This window comes from Cucumis melo, chromosome 11, assembly GCF_025177605.1.
Source record: "Cucumis melo cultivar AY chromosome 11, USDA_Cmelo_AY_1.0, whole genome shotgun sequence".
Classification (NCBI taxonomy): domain Eukaryota; kingdom Viridiplantae; phylum Streptophyta; class Magnoliopsida; order Cucurbitales; family Cucurbitaceae; genus Cucumis; species Cucumis melo.
In genome coordinates this window covers 16,209,667-16,231,143 of record NC_066867.1, presented here as the reverse complement: position 1 = coordinate 16,231,143, position 21,477 = coordinate 16,209,667, and the positions used below count along the sequence as shown (strand labels likewise).

Below are 21,477 nucleotides of genomic sequence, written 5' to 3'. Positions count from 1 at the left end.
GAAGCCTAATGCCTCCATTTCCATCTTTCTCTCTCTCGATTCCTTCATCTGTGAATTCTGGTGGTTTGATTCGTATTCAACTAAAAATTGGAGTGGTTTTCGAATTACGATTTCACAAAAACCTAATTTCAATTTAAATTAACGATTTTGAATGTTCATTTAGTGCAATTAAAGTAAAATTGATCCAATTTACGTTGCAAATATCTATCATTTCCATCAGACATAACTCTCTATCCTAATTCACATTCCAAAATATTGCTTATCTTCTTCATCCTCATCCCTTCCATTTATATAGCCAACTTCCCAAACAAACTACTTGTTAACTAATTACTAGTATACCCTTAATATCCATCATTCTTTTTCCTATCAATTTTTTAAGCATTTTTTATTTAACAGTAATTTTAACTCGGTTTTCATCCCAATAAAAAATCTAGGCGGATTATACTCCCAAATTGATGAAATCCTTGACCTGAATCATATGGATTGATTGTGCAACCCAGGATGATACTTCTTGTACAAATTGATGTTCTTAAACTTCTCCAATCCTCCCTAACTAATATTTAGGAAGTCTCAACAAATTAACAATTTCAATCCTACTCCCCTCTCACATAAATTCAAATAGATTGCAATATCGTGTATATAACCATACGCATGAGGAATTTGAGTACTAAACAATAGTGGAAACATAAATTACTGACGTTTAAAAAGAATGTTTCATATCATGAGTAATTGACCCATGCTCAGTTAACTGTACGTTAATTATTATTTTCATAGTTGAAACACTAGGAATTTGAACATGTGATTTCGTATAACATACTACAGATAGAACGAACTTAAGAAAAGTAGGGCTCTGGTCATAGTTAATAACATGAACCAAACTTAACGGGCAACATAAATATGCGTCTAAATGCTTTCAGAACAATTTAACATGTCCCAGTTATTTGAAACGACTCAAGAAAGATTAATTGGCTCACCACAAAGCTGCATCAATTCAGTTTCTAAAAGACTCAACAGGTTTGCTTTGTTCCGCCTATAAATCCAAGCCCGAGAGTTCTGATCCCAATCAAACCTCGATGGACCACTGCAAGATAGTACATAACTTAGGGTTCTCACAAAGGGTTTTTTTTTCTTTCTAAAAAAGGATATGAACTTTCATCAAATTAAAAAATAAATAATGAAAGAATATAAGAGCATATAAAAGGGATATTTTTTAACAGTTGACCCTTTGTGGAGGGTATTTATGATTGATGATCCACCTCCACAAAATTATTATTATTTTGGACTTTTTGTTTACCATCACACTAAGGATCGTCATGTGAATCGTCCTATACGATGGGGCCTCTCTATTACGAATTTTATTCTATCGCTATTTTCGTTTTTCCTATTATGTTTTCCTTCTCTAATAGTTAGTTTTGTTGTTGTCTTTTTTCTTTTTGAAAAAATGAATATTGTGATAGGGATGGTTATCATTGGTCATCCCTAACACAATACGTAAAAAGTTTGTTACCGTCAAAATTAGTAAACTTATGCGTTGAAAGCCCAAGGTAGTTTGTAATTGGAGTTGCCCTAGTTATTCTTTCCTTTTTTAATTAGGCTCTTTATTGCCTCTATTAGTTTCCCCCTCTTGTGCTATTTTGTTAAATAAGAAAATAACAAGAAATTTGCTACTATGGTCTTCCTCCCCGTACTAGGGTTTCCATGTAAATCCTTGTGGTTCTTTATCGTTATTTTCAATATGGTATCAGAGAGGGATAACTACAAAACCCTAGACAACACCACTCTTGATGGAACCTAAATAGAAGAGACTGGTGGAATAGCTGTCGACATCCACGTTGTCGTCGCTGCCACCATGGAGAACCTATTCCACCACCAGACGACGTCAATTGGTGCAGCCCCTCTGCCACACTCGCCGCCAATCACGTTTGAGCCATCCACGCTCTGATTGCGTCTACACTATCCACGTCCATTCAAAATCCAATCTATAAGCACTCTATGTCGTCGATCTAATTTTTCCAATCGGCAATCTATAACTGCAAGCCCAATTGCCGGTCTAGGTTCAACCGCACACCTTAGATTTGTCCTTCCCAACCATGTTGCCGCAAACCATAACATTGTCTAATCGTCTCCTACCACTTTGCCGCAAACCCTAATTCCATCCAACCTACCACAAACTAAATTCTATACCACTACAGGACTATCACCCCAGTGTTGGTAATCCTTATGCCCAATCAACATTTAAGGTTGGTGAATCCTCGGCTCAATCCAAATCTCAGTTTAAACCTAATGTCAAAGTAGTCCCTATCTGTGAGCATCGCAAGAAACAGTGGCACACCAAGGAACAAAGTTGAAAATTACATGGTCGACCCCCAGAAAGTCAGAAATGCCCTCCGAACGACAAACAAAATTTTGGGCGAACTTATGCGAGTGAGTCTGCTGAAACTTCTCAACCATCTGGTCACACTGGAAACCAGAACGATCCTAGTCTTCTCAATCATCTGGTCAAACTAGAAACCTTCATCCTTGACGATGATGTTCCCTCTAGTAGCACATCTAGAATAGTTTTTTATTTTCGTACTTTACTAATTCTGAAAAGGACCGTATTTTATCGCATTTCCGTTTGGGCCACCCAAATTTCAACATATAAAACATTTATTTTTCCATCTTTTCTACCTTATCTTGTGATGTGTATATTCAAGAATAGCATCGAATCTCCTTTCTCTCCAACCATACAAACCAACCCAACCTTTCACTCTTATCCATAGTGACGTTTAAGGGTCGACGAGGTTACAACCACTTTTAGGAAATGGTGGTTTGTGACTTCATTGATGACTATACCTGTCTTACTAAGTCTTTCTCATCTTTGACAAATCCGAGGTCACTTCCATATTCTGAGACTTCTATCACACAATAGAAATGTAGTTCATTGCAAAAATTGCAATTCTACAAAGGGACAATATGGTCGGGAATTTCAAAATCATTCCCTTGGCAAGTTTCTGTCCTCCAAAGGGATTGTCACTGGAGTTCCTATGCTTACACCCCCAACAAAATGGGGTTGCCAAGAGAAAAATTCACCTCATGGAAGAGGGAATAATACCAGTCGAGACTTAAAGAAATGTTGCTAAAAGATAGGATTTCACCTAATTGGACCCAGGGTTTTTAGTGAGTATAAAGAGATAATGTTTAGGGATTTAGGAATGAGGCTTTTTGTAGTAAAGGCTAATGTGGCTTTTAGTGGGAGAAGTTTCCAACCTTCTCTAAGGAGAAGGTCTTACATTTTGCCTTCCTTATTTGTTGTTTGATGTTTTTGTCTTCCCTGTGAACTGATATTTTGGATTAGAAATATAAATGTTACAAAGGTAGAAAGAAGGATTTTGAGAGGAATGTTCAACATATCCCATCCTAGTATGCAACAATTACACAAAAAAAGAACCAATGAAGAGGCTCTCCAGTAGCAAATTCGAGCCAGACTTGAAAAGGGGCTTTACTTTAGATGCAACCAAAAAAACTCCTACAAACATAGATGCAAGGTACGAGAAAACTATGAGCTCATGTTGTTTATAATGAACGAAGAAGAGAAAATGGGAGAATTTGCAGAAACCAAAAATCTAGAGATCGAAACGATGGATTTGAAAGCCATTGAAATCGATGAAGAGACAGAGATTGCATTGCAGACGATTATGGAATTTCCGGAGAAGGGGTCTATCAAATTGAGGGGAGAAGTTCAAGAAAGCGTCAGCGCTCTTTAACTATGAAGTGTTGCAAGAAATTAGCTCCCAAGTTCTATGGTCCTTATAAAGTCGTGGAAAAGATTGGTGAAGTGGCATACCGGCTGGAATTACCACCAGAGGCAAATATACACAATGTTTTTCATATTTCATAGCTAAAGCTGAAATTCGGGCAAACTTAGAAAGTTCAACATATTGCCCCTTCACTTATAGAAGAGTTTGGAGCTGGAATAGTGACCTGGGAGCAAATGAGCGGTTGGTACAGTGGAAGGGGTTGCCGGAAAGTGAAGCAACTTGGGAATCAATATATCTCATGAACCAGTAATTTCCTTCTTTCGACCCAAGGACAAGGTGAGTTTTGAACCAAGCAGAATTGTTAGACCTCCTATATTACACTTAAAATGAGGGGCAAGGATGGAATAATACCAGTTGGGAGATATATAAATGTTGTTGAAAGAGAGGATTTCACCTGATTACGGTTTTGAGTGAGTATAAAGAGAGAATGTTTAGGGATTTGGTAAAGAGGTTTCTTTATAGTAAAGGCTACCATGGCTTTTGTTGGGAGAAGTTTCCGAATTGGTTTTACATTATGCCTTCCTTATTTTGTTCTTTGATGTTTTTGTCTTCCTTGTAAACTGATATTTGGGATTAGAAATATAAATATTACAGAATACTGTTTCTGTTTCTCTCTTGTTGGGAAGCTCGTTCTTTTATGTTGTCTACTTCCCCTCTCTCCTATCTGTAGGGCAATGATGTTCTTACTGATGCTTGTCTTATCAACCGGATGCCCTCTCGTGTCCTCCACCTCCAGACCCCTTAAAATGTCTCAAGAAGTCTTATCCCTCTACGCCTTGTTCCCCTTCATTCGAGTGCACGACCTACGTTCATAGTCATGGCCCTAACCAGACTAAGTTCACCTCTCAGGCTCAAACGTGTGGGTTTATTGGGTATCCTCTTCATCAACAAGACTATAAATGTTTCCATCCTATTTACCGTAAGTACTTTGTCTCCATGGATGTCATCTTCCTTGAGGATCATCCTTTCTTTGCTGTTAGCATGCTTCAGAGGGAGAGTGTGAGTGAAGAGTTGAACTGTGTGGTTCCCTTAGAGTCTACCAGTCCTACTTTTGTAACCTTACCCTTACCTAACCGTGATCCTTATAACACGGCCTTACCTACCAACCAAATAACTTGGATAACCTACAATAGGAGGAATCTTAAAAAGGAAGTTGGGTCCCTTACCACTCAGCCAGTTCCGGTCCAAGATTCTAAACCATTATGAGATCAAGATAAGACCAATTCTATTAATTCATATGTTGATAGACAAATGGGTGAGAATGACAGATCCGATATAGCTGTTCTTAAAGACATAAGTGAAAAGGGCAATGTTCATGAGATTGAGGTCATGGCAGAAGCGACAGGTGATGAGGCTGAACAGGAACATTCAAGTAACCTTGATGAGTATAATCTGTCAATTGACATACCTATTGAAGGTAGGCCATGCACAAAGCACTCCTACAACTTTCTCGTAAGAGACCTTGTCACTCTAGTTTAGAGCTTTTACAACTGATCTTAACTCCACCACGATACCCAAGAGCATCCACATTGCATTAGAGTGCCTTTTGTGTAAATGGGTGCTTACTCTTAAATACAAAGCAAATGGAACTCTAGACAAACACAAGGTCGAGTTAGTTGCAAAAGGGTTCACTCGGTCTTATGGAGTTGACTACTTGTGGGACCTTTTCTCATGTTGCAAAGTTAAATACTGTTGGGGTCCTACTGTGAATAAAGACTGATCCACATATCAACTAGATGTTAAGAACGAGTTCTTGAATAGAGACTTAGGTGAGGAAGTGTATATGAACCCTCTTCCAAGCTTTGAAACATAGTTTGACCATAAGGTTTGCAAGCCTCGAAAATCCTTGTATGGGTTGAAACAGTCTGAGAGTTTGATTTGGCAGTTTAGCACCTTTGTCAAGTCCCAAGGATATTCGGGGGTACACAGATTACACTTTGTTCATTGATGTCTCCAAGGCTGGGAAAATTGTTGTGTCGATTGTCTATGTTAATGACATTGTGTTATCTGGGAGCAGTGTTTTTAAAGGCTCAAGGCGCACTAAGGCGCAATGGTCCTCTGGGGCCTAGGCGCAAGGCGCACAAAAAGGCGCGGGGTTTTTTTCATGAGGCGCACTATATAAAAGAAAATATATATATATATATATACATACAAAATTGAAAGGAACAACAATGTATAAAATATAAGTAAATAACCAATATAGAAATGAGATTTAACTCTAATGTATAAAATATTATAATATTAGTTTTCTACCCAAAAAACAAAACACAATAGAAGTTCATTCCTAAAGATCAAACTCATCATCACTAAATTGATCCTCATCTTCATTCACTCCTTCGTTGGACTTATAGCCATCGGTATCTTCTTCTTCCTGATCAGAGTCATCCAAATTTATTTGTTTGGGTGTGGGTTGTGTGGTAGACGAGGATGAACATGAAACATTAGTCGCTCCTGAGGCCCTAGCTCTAGAATAGAAGGTTGGTTCTTTTACTCCGGCAGCTCTTGAAACATCACCCCACGTTAAAATATCATCGTCAAATACCAGCTCATCCTCCTCCTCAGAATCATCATCCAATCTTCCAATCAACCATTCGTTACTATCATCAATATCTCTTAAAGAGATGGGATCGACGATATCTCGAAGGTTGTATCGACGTTTTAATGCTCTATTGTATTTGATGAACACTAAATCATTCAAACGACTTTGAGCAAGCCTATTTCGTTTCTTGCTATGAAGCTACAAAATTAGAAAAGTCATTGTCACTGCCAGTGAATCAACAAAATTACATTCGCATGTAAAGGAGAGGAAAGCTAACCTGCTCAAACACACTCCAATTACGTTCGCATCCAGAAGCACTACAAGTAAGACCTAAAATGCGAATAGCAAACTTTTGCAAGTTTGTTGTTGATTGTCCAAAATTATCCCACCATTCCACTATAGGCAAAAGATATATATTAATAAAATAATTATTGTTGAGTAATCGACTAATCGGTTAGTTGAAATTTACCTGGAGATATTTTGTCCCTTTGTCTGATTGCTAAAGGTTGTCCAAACAATGCTTCAGCTCTCTTATACTTGCTTAGTTCTGCAAGTATTTTGTCTTGGATGTCTAATGAAGCAACCATTTTTGTTATGCATGAGTAGAGCCCGTTAACTATTTCATCATCCTCTTGGATGCTAGGATTCGAATAATAGAATGACGGGTTTAAATAATACCCCGCTGCATGCAGAGGACGATGCAACTGAAGCTCCCATCTTCTATCAATTATAGTGAAAATGTCCTTGTATTTTTCTTTATTATTATTGAACGACTTAGCAATAGCTTCTTTAGCTCTATCCATGGCCTCATAAATATATCCCATAGGTGGCTTCTTTTCGCCATCAACCAATCTAAGAACTCGAACTAGTGGGCCAGACACTTTAAGAGCAAACACAATTGTAGTCCAAAAACTAGCCAACAAAATAGTTTGAACTACTCGCCTTCCTTATTGCTCCTTGCTCCATTTGTTATCCTTCCATTCATCTGAAGTAAACATCTTCCTTAAGTTGTTCTTTTGATGATGTATACTCGATAATGTAATGCAAGCAGTAGCAAAGCGAGTCTTAGCTCATCTAACTAACTCCTTTTGGTTAGTAAATCGTCGCATCATGTTTAATAATCCAGGACGAACATAGATGAAGTTGCTAATCTCCATGCCTCTTTTCAATGCTTTGCGAATATTGGAGATCTTGTATATATCCTCCAACATTAAATCTAAGCAATGAGCAGCACATGGAGACCATATCAATTGTGGTCGCTTTGCTTCTAACAATCTCCCTATTAACAAAGAAAATAAGTATACATTTAGCATAGAACTCACTAAATCTAACAATCTCCCTATTAGCATAATAGTTTACATTCTTACCTGCCATCACATTTGCTGAGGCACTATCAGTAACTACTTGTACAACATTTGCTTCTCCAATGCGCTCTACAAAATTGTCAAGTAGCTCGAACATCTTCTTTCCATCCTTCACATAAGATGAAGCATCGATGGACTCAATAAACATGGTGCCCTTAGGACTATTAACTAAAAAGTTAATCAATGTCCTATTTCTTCTATCGGTCCACCCATCAGCCATAACAGTGCATCCAACCTTAGCCCACTCTGCTTTATGGCTGCTCATCAACTCATTTGTTGCTTCTAATTCCTTCTTCAAACATGGGACTCTCAACTCATGATATGTTGGTGGTTTCAATCCAGGACCAAATTGCCCAATTGACTCAATCATAGGGGCAAAACTATCATATGTGCAAGCATTCAAAGGCACTCCTGCATCATAAAACCATCGAGCAATTCTTTGGATGGTGTGCTCCCTCATTTCCTTCTTGTACGCCGCATTCAACGAAGTTTGTTTTCCTTTGTCGTTCTTTCTATTTTGAACCACACTTTCTGGATTGGGAGTAAAAAATGCATCCATTGGACCCTTTTGTCTTGGCTTCTTCAAGCTCGAGCCACTTGATGTTGCTCTGTTATTTACACTAATACTCCCTTCATCTTCATCCTCCATACCGTAATCTTGTACATCAATGTCCACAATCAAATTTCTTTGTTCTTTGATCTCCTTTTTCTTGGACATGTAATCTCTAATTTCTTCCTTTACATGATCCGGACATTTTTTACAAGCTATGGCATTTCTATAACCACCAACGAGGTGTTGTTTCAATCGATACACCCCTCCTTTTGTTACTTTCGAACAAAATCCACAGACAAACGTATTTATATCTTGGTCATTTTGCAATCGACCATATTTCCATGCCGGATCTTTTTTAGAACTTTCATCAGCCATGTTTTTTAATAGTAATCTAATGGCAGCAAAAGAAGCACCAAAAAAGAAGATTGGATGGCAAAAAATAGAGTAATGGGAGGCTGGCAGCACAACAGTAATGGCAGCAGTCAGCACCAAAGGAAAAGAACCAAAGGAAAAAGAAAAAGAAGAAGAAGAAGAATGGATTTTTTTTAATGGCAGCAGTCAGCACTAAAGGAAAAGAACCAAAGGAAAAAGAAAAAGAAGAAAAAGAAGAATGGATTTTTTTTAATGGCAGCAGTCAGCACCAAAGGAAAAGAACCAAAGGAAAAGAACCAAAGGAAAAAGAAAAAGAAGAAGAAGAAGAATGGATTTTTTTTAATGGCAGCAGTCAGCACCAAAGGAAAAAGAAAAAGAAGAAGAAGAAGAATGGATTTTTTTTAATGATAGCAGTCAGCACCAAAGGAAAAAGAAAAAGAAGAAAAAGAAAAAGAAGAAGAAGAAAACAGAGCAGCACACCTTAGGATTTTTTTTATTAAGATTTTTAATGGCAGTCGATCTTTAAGAAGAAGAAGAAAACAAAGCAGCAGTCGATCGTTTCGTTGTCTTCATCTTCAAGTCGAGCCGAGCCGTCGTTTCGTTTCTTTTCAGCCACGTTACACGTACTAGGTAAATATATTAGGTAAATATATTAAGTAAAAGTTAAATAGGTTTAAAATAGGTAAATATTTGTTTTTTTTAATTAAGCCCAGCCCACGTTATAAAGCCCGCGCCTGTGGGCTTTTCGCGCCTACGGCGCCTTGAGGAAGGCGCACGCCTCAGCCGCGCCTTTCCATCGGCGCCTCGCCTACCCACAGAGAAGCGCTGGGGGTGCGCCTTGCGCCTAGGCGCGCCTTTCAAAACACTGTCTGGGAGGACATCGTCCAACTGGAAAAAAAAATGAGGGATGAGTTGGAGATTAAAGACTTGGGGAATCTAAAATACTTCCTTGGGGCAAAGGTAACCAAATCTAAAGAAGGTATCCCAGTATCTCATTGAAATTACACCATTGATTTGTTGACTAAAATAGGTATGATGGGATGTCGATTTTCTAATACACCTATTGAGTTCAATGCTAAATTGAGAAATTCGCTTGATAAAGTCCCAATTGAGAAAGAAAAATATCAACACTTAGTGGAGAAGTTGATTTACTTATCTCACACTAGACCTGATATCTCCTATGCTATCAGTACCGTTAGTCAATTAACAGAATTTTGGGGTATTTGAAAACTACTCATAAAGGGTTGATGTTCAGGAAAATTGACAAAAAGTGTAGTCATGCATATACTGATTCTGACTGGACAGATTCGTTGTTGATAGAAAATCCACCTCTAGGTACTGTACTTTTTGTGTGGGGCAATCTCGTTACTTGGAGGAGTAAGAAGCAAGGGGTTGTGGCCAGAAGCAGTGCTAAATCTAAGTACAGGGTTATGAGTTTGTGAATATGTGGAGGAAATCTGGCTCCATAAGGTTTTTTCTGATCTTCACCATGACTAAGATGCCAATGAAACTATTCTACGATAATAAGACTGCCAATAGAACCAAACATATAGAGATTGATAGATACTTCAAAGAAAAAAAGGGCAATGGTAGCATCTGTATTCCTTACATTCCTTCAAGCCAACAGACTCATGATATTTTGACTAAGGGGCTTCTCAAACAAAGTTTCGATTCTTGCATCAGCAAATTGGATCTTATTGACATTTACGCCCAAACTTGAGGAGGAGTATTAGAATTAGTGGGCTTGTTGTGTGTTGAAAGCCCAAGGGTAGTTTGTAATTGGAGTTGCCCTAATTTTTCTTTCCTTTTTTAATTAGGCTCTTATTGCCTATTAGTTTCCCTCTTGTACTGTTTTGTTAAATAAGAAAATAATAAGAAACTCCCTACCGTGGTTTTTCTCCTTGTACTAAGATTTCCACATAAATCTTCTGTTAGTTCTTTGTCGTTATTTTCATTAGTTCTGTCTCCTTATTTTTCTCTTACTTGACTACATTTTTCATGAAAAGGTTGAAGATCATGATAGGTATGGTTGCTCGCATTAGGATTCACAACAGGGGTGGGTCTATTGCATTACGATGATACAAATGGTCATTCCTAATGGAATATGTTAACAAAAAAAGATAGTGGTAATGGGATTGTAGGTTATGGCGTAAGCAATAGATTATAAATCATACTATTATAAGGGGTGAGCCATCAATCATAAACTCCCTTTTGAAATGGTCATCCATAGAAAAACCCCATATAAAGCCACAAAAATGAGATCACTATATTATTCTAGGATGGCATAATGTTGTGTAGGGGTGTAACTCAACCCAACCCATATTTTTGGGTTGGTTGGGTTGGCAACCCGAATTAATTTCCTAATCCAACCCAATCAAACCAACCTGTAAAACATGGGTTGGGTTGTTAGGTTGTCGAGTAGTATTTTTTTTTTCATTTAATGAAGATGTTGTTCTACTACCAGAGTTTTTCACCATAAAATGCTCTCCATCGTTTACCCTACAACCTCCTACACGATCGTTTAACTTTCTATACAACCGTTCAACCTCTTACACGATCGTTTAGCTTTCAACCTCTTACACAATCATAGCTTTCTAAACGAACATTCGACCTTTTACACGATCGTTTAGCTTCCTATACGTTGTTTACCCTCTTACGCGATCATTTAGCTTTCGACCTTCAAACGATCGTTTACTTCTCACATGAACGATCGACTAACTTTCCATACAATCGTTTAACTTCCTACACGATCGTTGAACAAAATACTCCTTCAAAACTTAATGAAAACAAAATAATAATTAATAATTAATAATATATATATATACTTAACTTGGATTCGATTGGGTTGAATTGATTTTTTCAACCCCCAATCTGAGACCCAACCAAACCCGAAAAAAAAAACAAAAATTTTCAACCCAACCGAACCACATTTTAAACTAACCCAACCAAACTCATATAATATGAGTTGGGTAGTCTAGGTTGTCAGGTTGCACTTACACCCCTAATGATGTGTGCAATACCTAAGGTATATAAATAACCGACCTCTATGTTTGAGGTTTACATTGTCTCAAGACCAAACTAAAATAGTGTCGCCCATTCTTTTCTTTTTTATCTTAAGTTTTTGCTTTCAGATTTTTTACTTTGAAACAAAAAATAATATTACTACGAAAAGTTGGACTTCAAATTAGAAAAAAAAAAAATACGCATGGGCATACAGAAGAAAAAACCCACAAAAAGAAGGGGATTCGGTCTAGTAGAATGACACCTAGAGAGTGATTACAACAAATACTAGAAACTACAGCTTAGAGAGAACCATAAAATTTAACAAGAGATCAAACATCGTGTAACCATGGTATTGATATTCAAGAATAAAACCCAGAAACCTAGAGAGTAATCACCCTTTCTTCCATTGACCTCACAACACCACTTGATTCTTCTGCGAGTGCTGGGCCTATGAAGTGATCTGTGACTATTGGTGTCAGAACTATTTAAGTCTCATCAAAAGTTAAGTGTTGCTTTTCTGTTTGCACATTAAGCTCCCCGCACTCACCGCTAACATTGCAAGCGTCTCTTCAACTGTGGAGAATAGTTTCATTTTTTTCTTAACTTCTCCGGGATCTCGATTTTCAACATCTAGTAATTCTTCAATTTTCTTCAGCGCTATTTTTTCCAAGGCAAAATCTTTCAAAGTTAAGTGCTCTGATACCAATGTGTAAGGTATTCCATTATTGTTGATATTCAAAAAGAACATGCCCAGAGGCGATTACACAACTTCACTTTTCTCTCTGTCGAGAATTGCTTCAAAACAACCTAGCCACTCAACACTACAAACGACTATTTATATACACCTCCCTAACAAAAGCAATCCTTTACTCTCTAATTAGCGTTCCTCACATCATCTGCAACAGTTTCCTCTGTAGCAACATTCTTATTACCCCTTCTCTAATATCCAAATAGGACTGGTGGCCTAAAACATCAATGGTGGAACTTTTCCACCTCCTGAAGATTTTATTTTGTCCCCTCCCCCCAACAAATCCAGATCCTAGAACACACCACACCTAGCTCTAAAAATAACCCTTCCTCACAAAAAGACAAATGGAGGAGAAACTCCTCAATCGTATCTCTACACACTAAGAATTTGTGAAGCTAAAGTGAAAACACAACGAATAAACGACACCAAACCGAGAAAAATAAGTAACTCCTGAGAATAAGATCAAGTAATCTTCTAACACTCATATAAGTACGACATCTAGAGAATACATAGCATGACGTTATCAATGGGTAAATGTTATACAGGCAGAACAATTCAATTTTTGACTAAAGACATTAAAATTTGATTTTTGACAAAAGATATTAAAAAGATGAGTGCTGGACTTCGTCATGAAATGGACAGGAGATCTGAAATGATCTTTGAAACAAATGGAATGGACAAACATTGTAGATTCTAATCATTCGTGAAGCATAATTCATACCTCAAAGGGGAAGAAAGCCAAATTTGTCTATTTGGCGTTTGTTTGTTCAAGACATAAGTGCCAAGATTGCCGAGCCTTAAGGTCAGTACCTCATTCTGCTTAACGAAAATCAGAAAAATTTAAAAATCCATTAAGATGAAATGAATTAAACAACTTTGGAACTACTTAGGCATTCTCACCCCATAGTCCACGTCAAAGCCATCAATTTGGAGATTATCACCATATTCCTGGAAAGCAATGAAATAAAGTTCACAGAATCTTAACAGCAATTCCAAATTATGTATTTGGCTTATAATATTAAACCAACTTCCATGATACAAATTTACCTCTAATTTCTCTTGCAGTCCCTGTATTGTGAAATCAGCTAGTCTGTGAAACTCTCCCTCCTGCATCAGAGAACTGCAGTAAACATTAGCCAAGATCACTTGACCTCCTCACTATCAAACTCATTCTATTATTACATTGGAGCACAAGGAAAACCCCATCAATTATATTTTTAATTTTCACAGTCAAAGAAAATTGAACTGATGGCAAGACATCCACAAGACTTTATTGAAGGAACACGAAGCAATTTTTGTTTCGTTTAAAATCAGATAAGAGAAAACAAATAAAGACAGGGAAACAAGAATTCGTGAATCAGGCAGCCAAAAAACAATCAGAAAATTGCAAGAGCTTCAAAATTGCTAAAACAAAATTTGGGGGAAAGGGCTGGAACTCACAACTTTCACTTCTACAAGATTTCGCATCAAATACACAGGTTCTCTTAAAATAAGATTAAAATGCCGGAGAAATGAAGAAAATAAAAGAACCAATTACCTGTAATCAATGGTGGCCGGGCCTCGAGAATCATCGCCGACTATATCCAGAGGGCGGGAGCTGAAGCTTTGAGAAAAAGACGGAGGATGAAATTGATGAACATTATTGGAGATATGGATGAGAGGTATTGAAGCTTCAAGAAGATAAGGACACTTTCTGAAAGAGCAAGAAGAAGAAGACGGCAGTTTCAGTATCCTTGAAAGCTTACGCAGTGGAAGCAGTTTCGTAGCCATCGGCTTCAAGTTCAAACTCCAGAGCACCTCGGTCACAGTTTGTGAAAACATTTGTAAATGGGCCTCTAATAAGCCACGAGCCCACGTTCCAATTGGGCTATGGTTGGGATGCAAGTAAAAAAGTGTTTAACTATTATAGCCCAAATAGGGTTTATCGCATGTTTAACGTAATGTTGCAAATTTTTTATAAATGTCCTCATCGGTTTCAATTTTACATGAACGTGAAGGTCAAAAAATCAAATTATCCATCTTTATTATTAATAATATATTTAAAAAATAGAAAAATGAAATAAAAAAAAATGGATCATCGCATGTGATTAAGATTTACATTTAACATAGAGAACAGAAACTGAGGGAGAGAATTTTTATCTGAGGTAAGTTTCTTTATTTCTTTGTATTGATATTTACATAGCCCAAGCTTGGTATATATAAGAGTCTGGTAATAATTATCTTCTAACAAACTAACCAATAAACTATGTAACCAATAAACTGTATAATAAACAAACCTGTAATAACAAATAAATTATGTAACAAAAAAGTAACTATCTAACAACTCTTATTGTTAATACTCCGACTCAAGTTGGACGATGAATGTATATGATTCTCAACTTGGATATTAGTCTAGTCAAGGTAGATGATGGTAATGCTTTGTTAAACATATCAACTAGTATTAGGTTAAACTTGATAGGTAGAACTTTTAAGAACCCTTCAACTATCTTGTCTGAGACAAAATGGCAATCAATCTCTGTGTTTTGTCATTTCATGAAAGTCGGATTAGATGCAATGGCAATTGCTGCCTGATTGTCACAAAACACAGTGGTTGACATTAAAGTCTTCACATTAAGGTCAAGTAGGAGCTGTGAGATTCCATACTAGCTCACTAGTGACTGATGTCAAGGCTCTATATTCAGCTTCTGTAGAGAACCTTAAGACAGTTACCTGTTTTTTAGATTTTCAAGAGATTATAAAACCTCCTAGGAAGATGCAATACCCTGTGACTGATCATCTAGTGTCAAGGCAGGACCCCCAATCAGCATCAACAAAAGCCTTTAAGTAAAATGAATCGATGGGTTTTATTAGAATGCCTTGTCCTGGAGGCTGGAGAGCCTTTTAGATACTTCAATAGATGATGAACAGCATCTAGGTGATCTTTCGTAGGTTTTTGTAAGAACTGGCTAAAATGTTGTACAACAAAACAAATATTTGGTCTAGATATTTGTAGATATATCAATATGCCAATTAATCTTCTATAGCAAGTGGTGTCTTCCTCAGTTAGTTGTCTTCCTTCTAATTTAGATAGTTTCAAATTGGGGTCTATAGGTGCTACAACTGGTTTAGAATCAAGAAAAGCAGTATCTTCTAGGATTTGAAGACAATATTTTCTTTAAGATAGCATGAGTTCTTGTTGAGACCTTGATAACTCTAGACCCATAAGTACTTTGCTTGCCCCAAGTCCTTTAGTTTGAAATGTGCCTTTAGGATGTTTTTCACTGAGTTGGCAACTTAGAGAGATGGTCCGATTAGTAATATGTCATCTACATATACTAATAAGGCTACAAAGTTGCTTCCATTCCTCCGAATGAATAATGAGTAATCAGATTTGGATTGAATGAAACCATGTGAGGTTATTGCTGCTGCAAATTCTAGGAACCACTGCCTTGATGCTTGCTTAAGCCAATATATGGACTTATTAAGTTTGCAAGCCAATCTTTCTCCTCTTCTTGGTACTTGAGAAGTTTGATAATTCAAAAGTAAGGACATGCACACTTCTTCAAACAAGTCTTCATTTAAGAAGCCATTATTTACGTCCATTTGGGTAAGAGATCAATATAGGACATAGGAAGGGCTAAGAATATCTCGACAGTAACTATTTTAGCCATCGGTGAGAAGGTATCTAAAAAATCTATCCCTGCTTGCTAATTATAGCCCTTTGCTACAAGTCTTGCCTTGGATCTATCAATAGTGTCATCCGACTTACACTTTACCTTGTATACCCATTTACTACCAACGGTGTGATGATCTTTTGGAAGGGAAACAATGGTCCATGTATTCGTTTTTTCCACAACTTCTATTTCTTTAGCCATAGCTTTTCTCCAAGTCTTATATTTTACAGCTTGATGGTAGAAGGATGGTTCAATATGGAGGCAACATTGAACAAGTAGTTCTTATAGTGTTAGGAATAGGCAATATAAGATAGGTATTTAGTAAGAGGAAAGGGTGTTGAACTTTGGGAGGTGAGGTTACAATGAAAGTCTTTTCACTACTACAAAATTTACTTTACTTGACACTAGGTACTTTTATATACTTGACGTTTTTAGTAAAAAAAAAACATCAAGTATTGACTATTTTAAAGAAAAGACGTCAAGTATAGTCTAAAAAAAGCAGAGTTCTTACGGAAATTTTTGAACTTTTTTACGTTGGCTTTTACTTGACGTTTTTTTCGCGTCAAGTATAAAGGAGAGTTTACTTGGCGTTGTATCCGTGTCAAGTATAGTGTGAAGAAAAATAAAATTGTTGAATTATTTTACGTTAGTTTTACTTGACGTTTTATTTCGCGTCAAGTATAGTAGAGATTGTACTTGATGGTTTATTAATGTCAAATATAGTGCAGAGTTTGCTTGACATTGTGGTCACGTCAAGTATAGGTAATATTTACTTTATGTGAAAAATGCGTCAAGTATAGTTTACATTTTTATTTGAAAATGTTTTAGAAATGTTAACTTAAGAAAAAATAAAAACTAAAAAAATAAAAAAGTATAAAAATACTATTTATTCCATCCTTTCATTAAATAAATTTATTAAAATAAATTTAATAAAATAAGCTTATTAAAATAAACTTATTAAAAATTATTTTAATAAAACAATTTATTAAAATAAATTAATTTATTAAAACTTTCCCTCCTAACCCTTTTCATTTTCCCCCTTTCTCTTCCAAATCCATCTCAAGCCTCCATCTCACATATCTTAAGCCTCCATCTCCAATCTCACCGTGCTCTCATTGTAAGACGTTGCCGCTCGTGACGCCATCGCTCGTTGCTGTACACCACACCGATGGACGCCGCCTTCTACGATCGCACCCGATCCACTGTAATCCAGCCGCACACACCAACCGTTGCCACCTTCGTCGGTAAGTCTCTTCACCCATGAACTTCGAGTTTGTTACATCGATGAACTGGTTTAGACTTTGTATTAAATACCTAATACCTTGACTTAGGTCTTGGGTAATTTACTATTTGTTTGGCTTCTATAGTAGAGATGGTATTGATCTACATTTGAATGTGATGTTTGAATAAAATGTTGATTGATTTTTGTAGCTTAATATTATACATATTAAAGGGATTAGGCCAAAGAATGCAAAATTTTTAGGTTGAAGACAAGGAGAAAAGAACATTCTTCAAAAAAGGGAAAATAATTATTTGTGGGTTTGAAGACGAAATTCTTTTAAATATGAAAAATGTTAATTCAATAAATTCTAATTGTTGTTGTGTATTCCCTCTCCTTCAAGCAAGTGTCAAATGGGTGGTGTAATCCATTTTCTGTAGTAGAATTTAGGTAAGGTGGATGGTGTTGTCGAGAGGATTTTCTAGGTGCTATAGTAGTAGGTATTTGGATAGGGCTATTATTCTTTTCCAAGTTTTCAGTACAATGATCTTGATCATCATCACCATGGTTATCTACAAGGGTATTTTCTGATATATATCATTTAGCTGTAGTTAGTAAGGGTGTAAGAATAACCCGAACAACCCGACAACACGGACTACCCAACCCATATTGTATGGGTTAGGTTAGGTTAGTTTAAAATGTGGGTTGGGTTGGGTTGAAAATTTTAGTTTTTTCGGGTTGGGTTGGGTCTCGGGTTGGAGGTTGAAAATTTTGGGTCAACCTAACCCAACCCAAATTAATAATATATATATATATATATATATATATATATATATTATTTATATTTATATTATAGATATTTTATTATTTATTTAATATTTATGGATAATGTTTGGAATGTTGAACTTTTATGGATGTTTGAAACTTTGAATTTGTAGATGTTTGAATTTTTGGATGTGAGTGTTTATCGACGTCGTACAACAATTTTAAACCATACAAACATTAAGAATGAAAAAAAAATAATACAACCCGACAATCCAACCCAACCTAACCCATATTTTAAAGGTTGGTTTGGGTTGGGTTGGGAATATAATTTTGGTTATACGGGTTGTCAACCCAACCAACCTGAAAATATGGGTTGGGTTGAAAATATCCTTAAACCTAACCCAACCAAACCCGTTTACACCCTTAGTAGTTTGATCAATGATGGTCTCTTTTTCTAGGCAATCAAATAAAGGACATGGTATGACGAATTGCTCAAGGAAGTCATGTGAGATAAAAGTACCTTTTTCTTTGATAGAATGAAATGGTAATAGTTCTTCAAAGAATAAGATATCCCTAGAAACAAAGAACTTTTTCTTGGCTATGTCATATAACTTGTATCCCTTCATGCTTGATGGAAATCCCATAAAAACACAAGGTTGTACTCTAGGACCGAATTTGGTTCTATTTGCTGGAAGTGTAGGGGCATAGGCAAGACAATCGAAGGTTTTAATAATATTGTAATCAGCTTCTTTCTCAAACAAAGTGGCAAATGGAGTTTTATTTGAAAGTAGGACCATGGGTGTCTTGTTAATTAGATAGGCAGCACTTAGAAAACATTCTCCCCAAAAAGTAAGAGGAGCTTTTGATTGGAACATCAATGCTCTTGCCACATTGAGAAGGTGTTGATGCTTTCTTTCCACCACTGAATTCTGTTGAGTATAGGCACATGAAAATTGGTGAGCTATTCCAGTTTTAGCAAAGAAGTCCTTGAAATTCCACTCTGGAGGATTGTCAAAATGAAAAACTTTAATTACTTTTGAGAATTGAGTTTTAATTAGTTTAAAGAATCGAGGAATGACTTGTAGATATCATTCTTATTTCTCAAAAGATATACCTTGTGTATCTAGACTTATCATCAACAATGGTGGAAAGAAATGAATGTCCAACATGTGTTAAAGTTTTAAAGGGGCCCTATATATCACAATGCACAAGATTAAATGTATTCTCAACAATATTATTCAATGTAGGAAATAAAAGACGCCTTTGTTTAGCTAGGAGACAAATATGACAAATTCTTGACAATTTGAGGAGTCAGAAATGTCTATTATCTTTGCTAACTCCTTTATTCTACTACTAGAAGGATGTCCTATCCGTTTGTGCCATGTAGAGGTGGAAGCTTTACACATTAGGGTAGTATGTTGAATGTAGTCAATCTTCTCATTCTTCATTCTGAATAGGTAGAGCCCATTAGCTAACTCAACCCTCCAATCATTTCCAAAAACAACTTGTCCTAAATAAGACAATTAGAGTTAGAAAATGATACAACAAATCTTTCATCCTTGAGAAGAGCACTTATTGACAGTAGGTTGTATTTGAAGTCAGGAATATAAAGCACATCTCTTAGGATCACTTCATTTGCTATGGAAATATATCCTAGATACTTAACCTTTAGGCGAGATTTGTTAGACAAGATTACCGACATGTTCTGAGTGCTATAAAGATTTTTAAACATAGACTTGTCATAGCAAATATGTGAAGAAGCATCAGAATCAATGATCCAAATTGATGAATCAGTGAGTGAAGTAGAGAAAAAAGTACCTGTTATGTGAGTGGTCTCTGTTTTAGATTTTCACCATTTTGGGATACGTGTTGTGCAACATATTTAGAAATTGTGAATATTGGTCAGTGTTGAGGCTAGCAAAAAATGCAGATTGGTTGCTTTTAGAAGCCTCTGTCATTTTCTCATTTCCAGCTTGAACTGTGCTACTTTGCCTTCGTTGATGAACTGAGTTATTGTTTGCAAGTCTATGACTGGAAGGATAACCATGCAATTTATAGCACTTGTCAGCAACATGTCCTCTATAGCCACAATTAGAGCACATAGAAAAATCTTCTTAGACTTTTCAGAGGAAATTCTTCTTTCAAAATTAGCCATTATTATGATGTTCTCAATGGAAGGTGAAGATCTAATGGATCTTTGTCTTTCTTCTTGGATGATGAGGGAAAAAACTTTATTTATAGGCGGTAAAGGATCAATCAACAATATTTGAGCTCCAATTTGAGAGTAAGATTCATTCAATCCCATTAAAAAGGTCATTACAAACTCTGCATTAAAAAAATCATTCATTTTCTTTGACCCTTCACAAATGCATTCATCCATAGGATGATATTCAACAGGTTCTTGCCATATAGTGGTAATTTTTTCATAGTACGTTTCAATTGAGAGGCTTCCTTGTGTAGTGGTTACCAGGTCCTTTCGCAACTGGTATATGTGAGATCCACTAGACTATATATATCTTTCTTTTAATTCATCCCATGCTTCTTTTATACTTCCATTCTAAACAAGGCTTGCCACTATTTCTTTTGAAATGGAGTTGATAGTCCAAGAGGCTATCACATCATTGTTGCATTTCCAAGCTGAGAGGAGATTACCTTATGAAGGTTTCTTGATTTCCCCGGTGATGAATCCAACTTTATTCTTTCTAGATAATGTAAACATCATTGCTCTACTCCATGATAAGTAATTATTTGGCCCTGCTAGTGGTGTGGAAACAAGGTTGGTAGTCGGAATAATGGAATGGTGTAGCAAGAAAGGGTTTAATTGGGCATTAAGATTAGAGGAGGTAATCAAGACTGAGGTGTTGGAACTGTCGGACGTCAAGTTATCAGGTGTCGTCATTGCTGTAGACTGCACGAGGGTGAAGAAATGTTTGGGTTTGTATTCTTAAGACTCTTTTTGCGAAAATTGCTCTGATACCATAACAGAAAGAATAGAAACTGAGGGAAAGAGAATTTTTGTACAAGGTAAGTTTCTTTATTTATTTGTATTAATATTTACATAGCCAAACTTGGTATATATAGGAGCTTGGTAATAATTGTCTTCTAACAAACTAATCAATAAACTGTATAACCAATAAACTGTTTAACAAACAAACTGTGTAATAATAAATAAACTATGTAACAGAAAAGTAACTATCTAACAACTCTTATTGTTAATAGAATTTATTAGATATCATATGTAAATATGGTATGTGATTAATTCTATTATGATAACATTATAATCAAAATTATCTCCTAATTATTTTCTTTGATGATTTTGTTCAAAAAAATTTCATCCATCTGATCTCTCTCTTCGTCCATTCTTTCTTATTTCATTCATCTCCTCTAAAAAAATTTATGATGAGTGCATATTCATTTCATATTATTAATTATGTGTATGAAATTGTGAAATATAGTGTGCT

The 21,477-nt window shown here is 36.2% G+C and overlaps 2 protein-coding genes across 5 annotated transcripts; both read right to left on the bottom strand.

Moving 5' to 3' along the window:
• Positions 1-712: 712 nt before the first annotated feature.
• On the bottom strand, positions 713-14,200 carry LOC103490464 (frataxin, mitochondrial). Its single transcript, XM_008449978.3, has 5 exons — positions 13,917-14,200; positions 13,427-13,499; positions 13,280-13,327; positions 13,101-13,195; positions 713-1,081 (listed from the first exon to the last, which is right to left on the bottom strand). The coding sequence occupies exons 1-5, from the start codon at positions 14,198-14,200 to the stop codon at positions 952-954; spliced, it is 630 nt and encodes a 209-aa protein (XP_008448200.3). The 3' UTR covers positions 713-951.
• Positions 6,001-13,093, bottom strand: LOC103499254 (uncharacterized). 4 transcript variants are annotated; one of them, XM_051079184.1, is made up of 4 exons: positions 7,707-13,091; positions 6,809-7,618; positions 6,617-6,735; positions 6,001-6,537 (listed from the first exon to the last, which is right to left on the bottom strand). In XM_051079184.1, exons 2-4 carry the CDS (start codon positions 7,161-7,163, stop codon positions 6,085-6,087), a joined length of 927 nt encoding a protein of 308 aa, XP_050935141.1. In that variant the 5' UTR covers positions 7,164-7,618; positions 7,707-13,091; the 3' UTR covers positions 6,001-6,084. The 4 variants fall into 4 exon arrangements, with proteins under 4 accessions (XP_050935141.1, XP_050935139.1, XP_050935140.1 ...); XM_051079182.1 differs by having other exon boundaries at positions 6,809-13,093; XM_051079183.1 differs by having other exon boundaries at positions 6,001-6,735; positions 7,707-13,092.
• Positions 14,201-21,477: the final 7,277 nt, after the last annotated feature.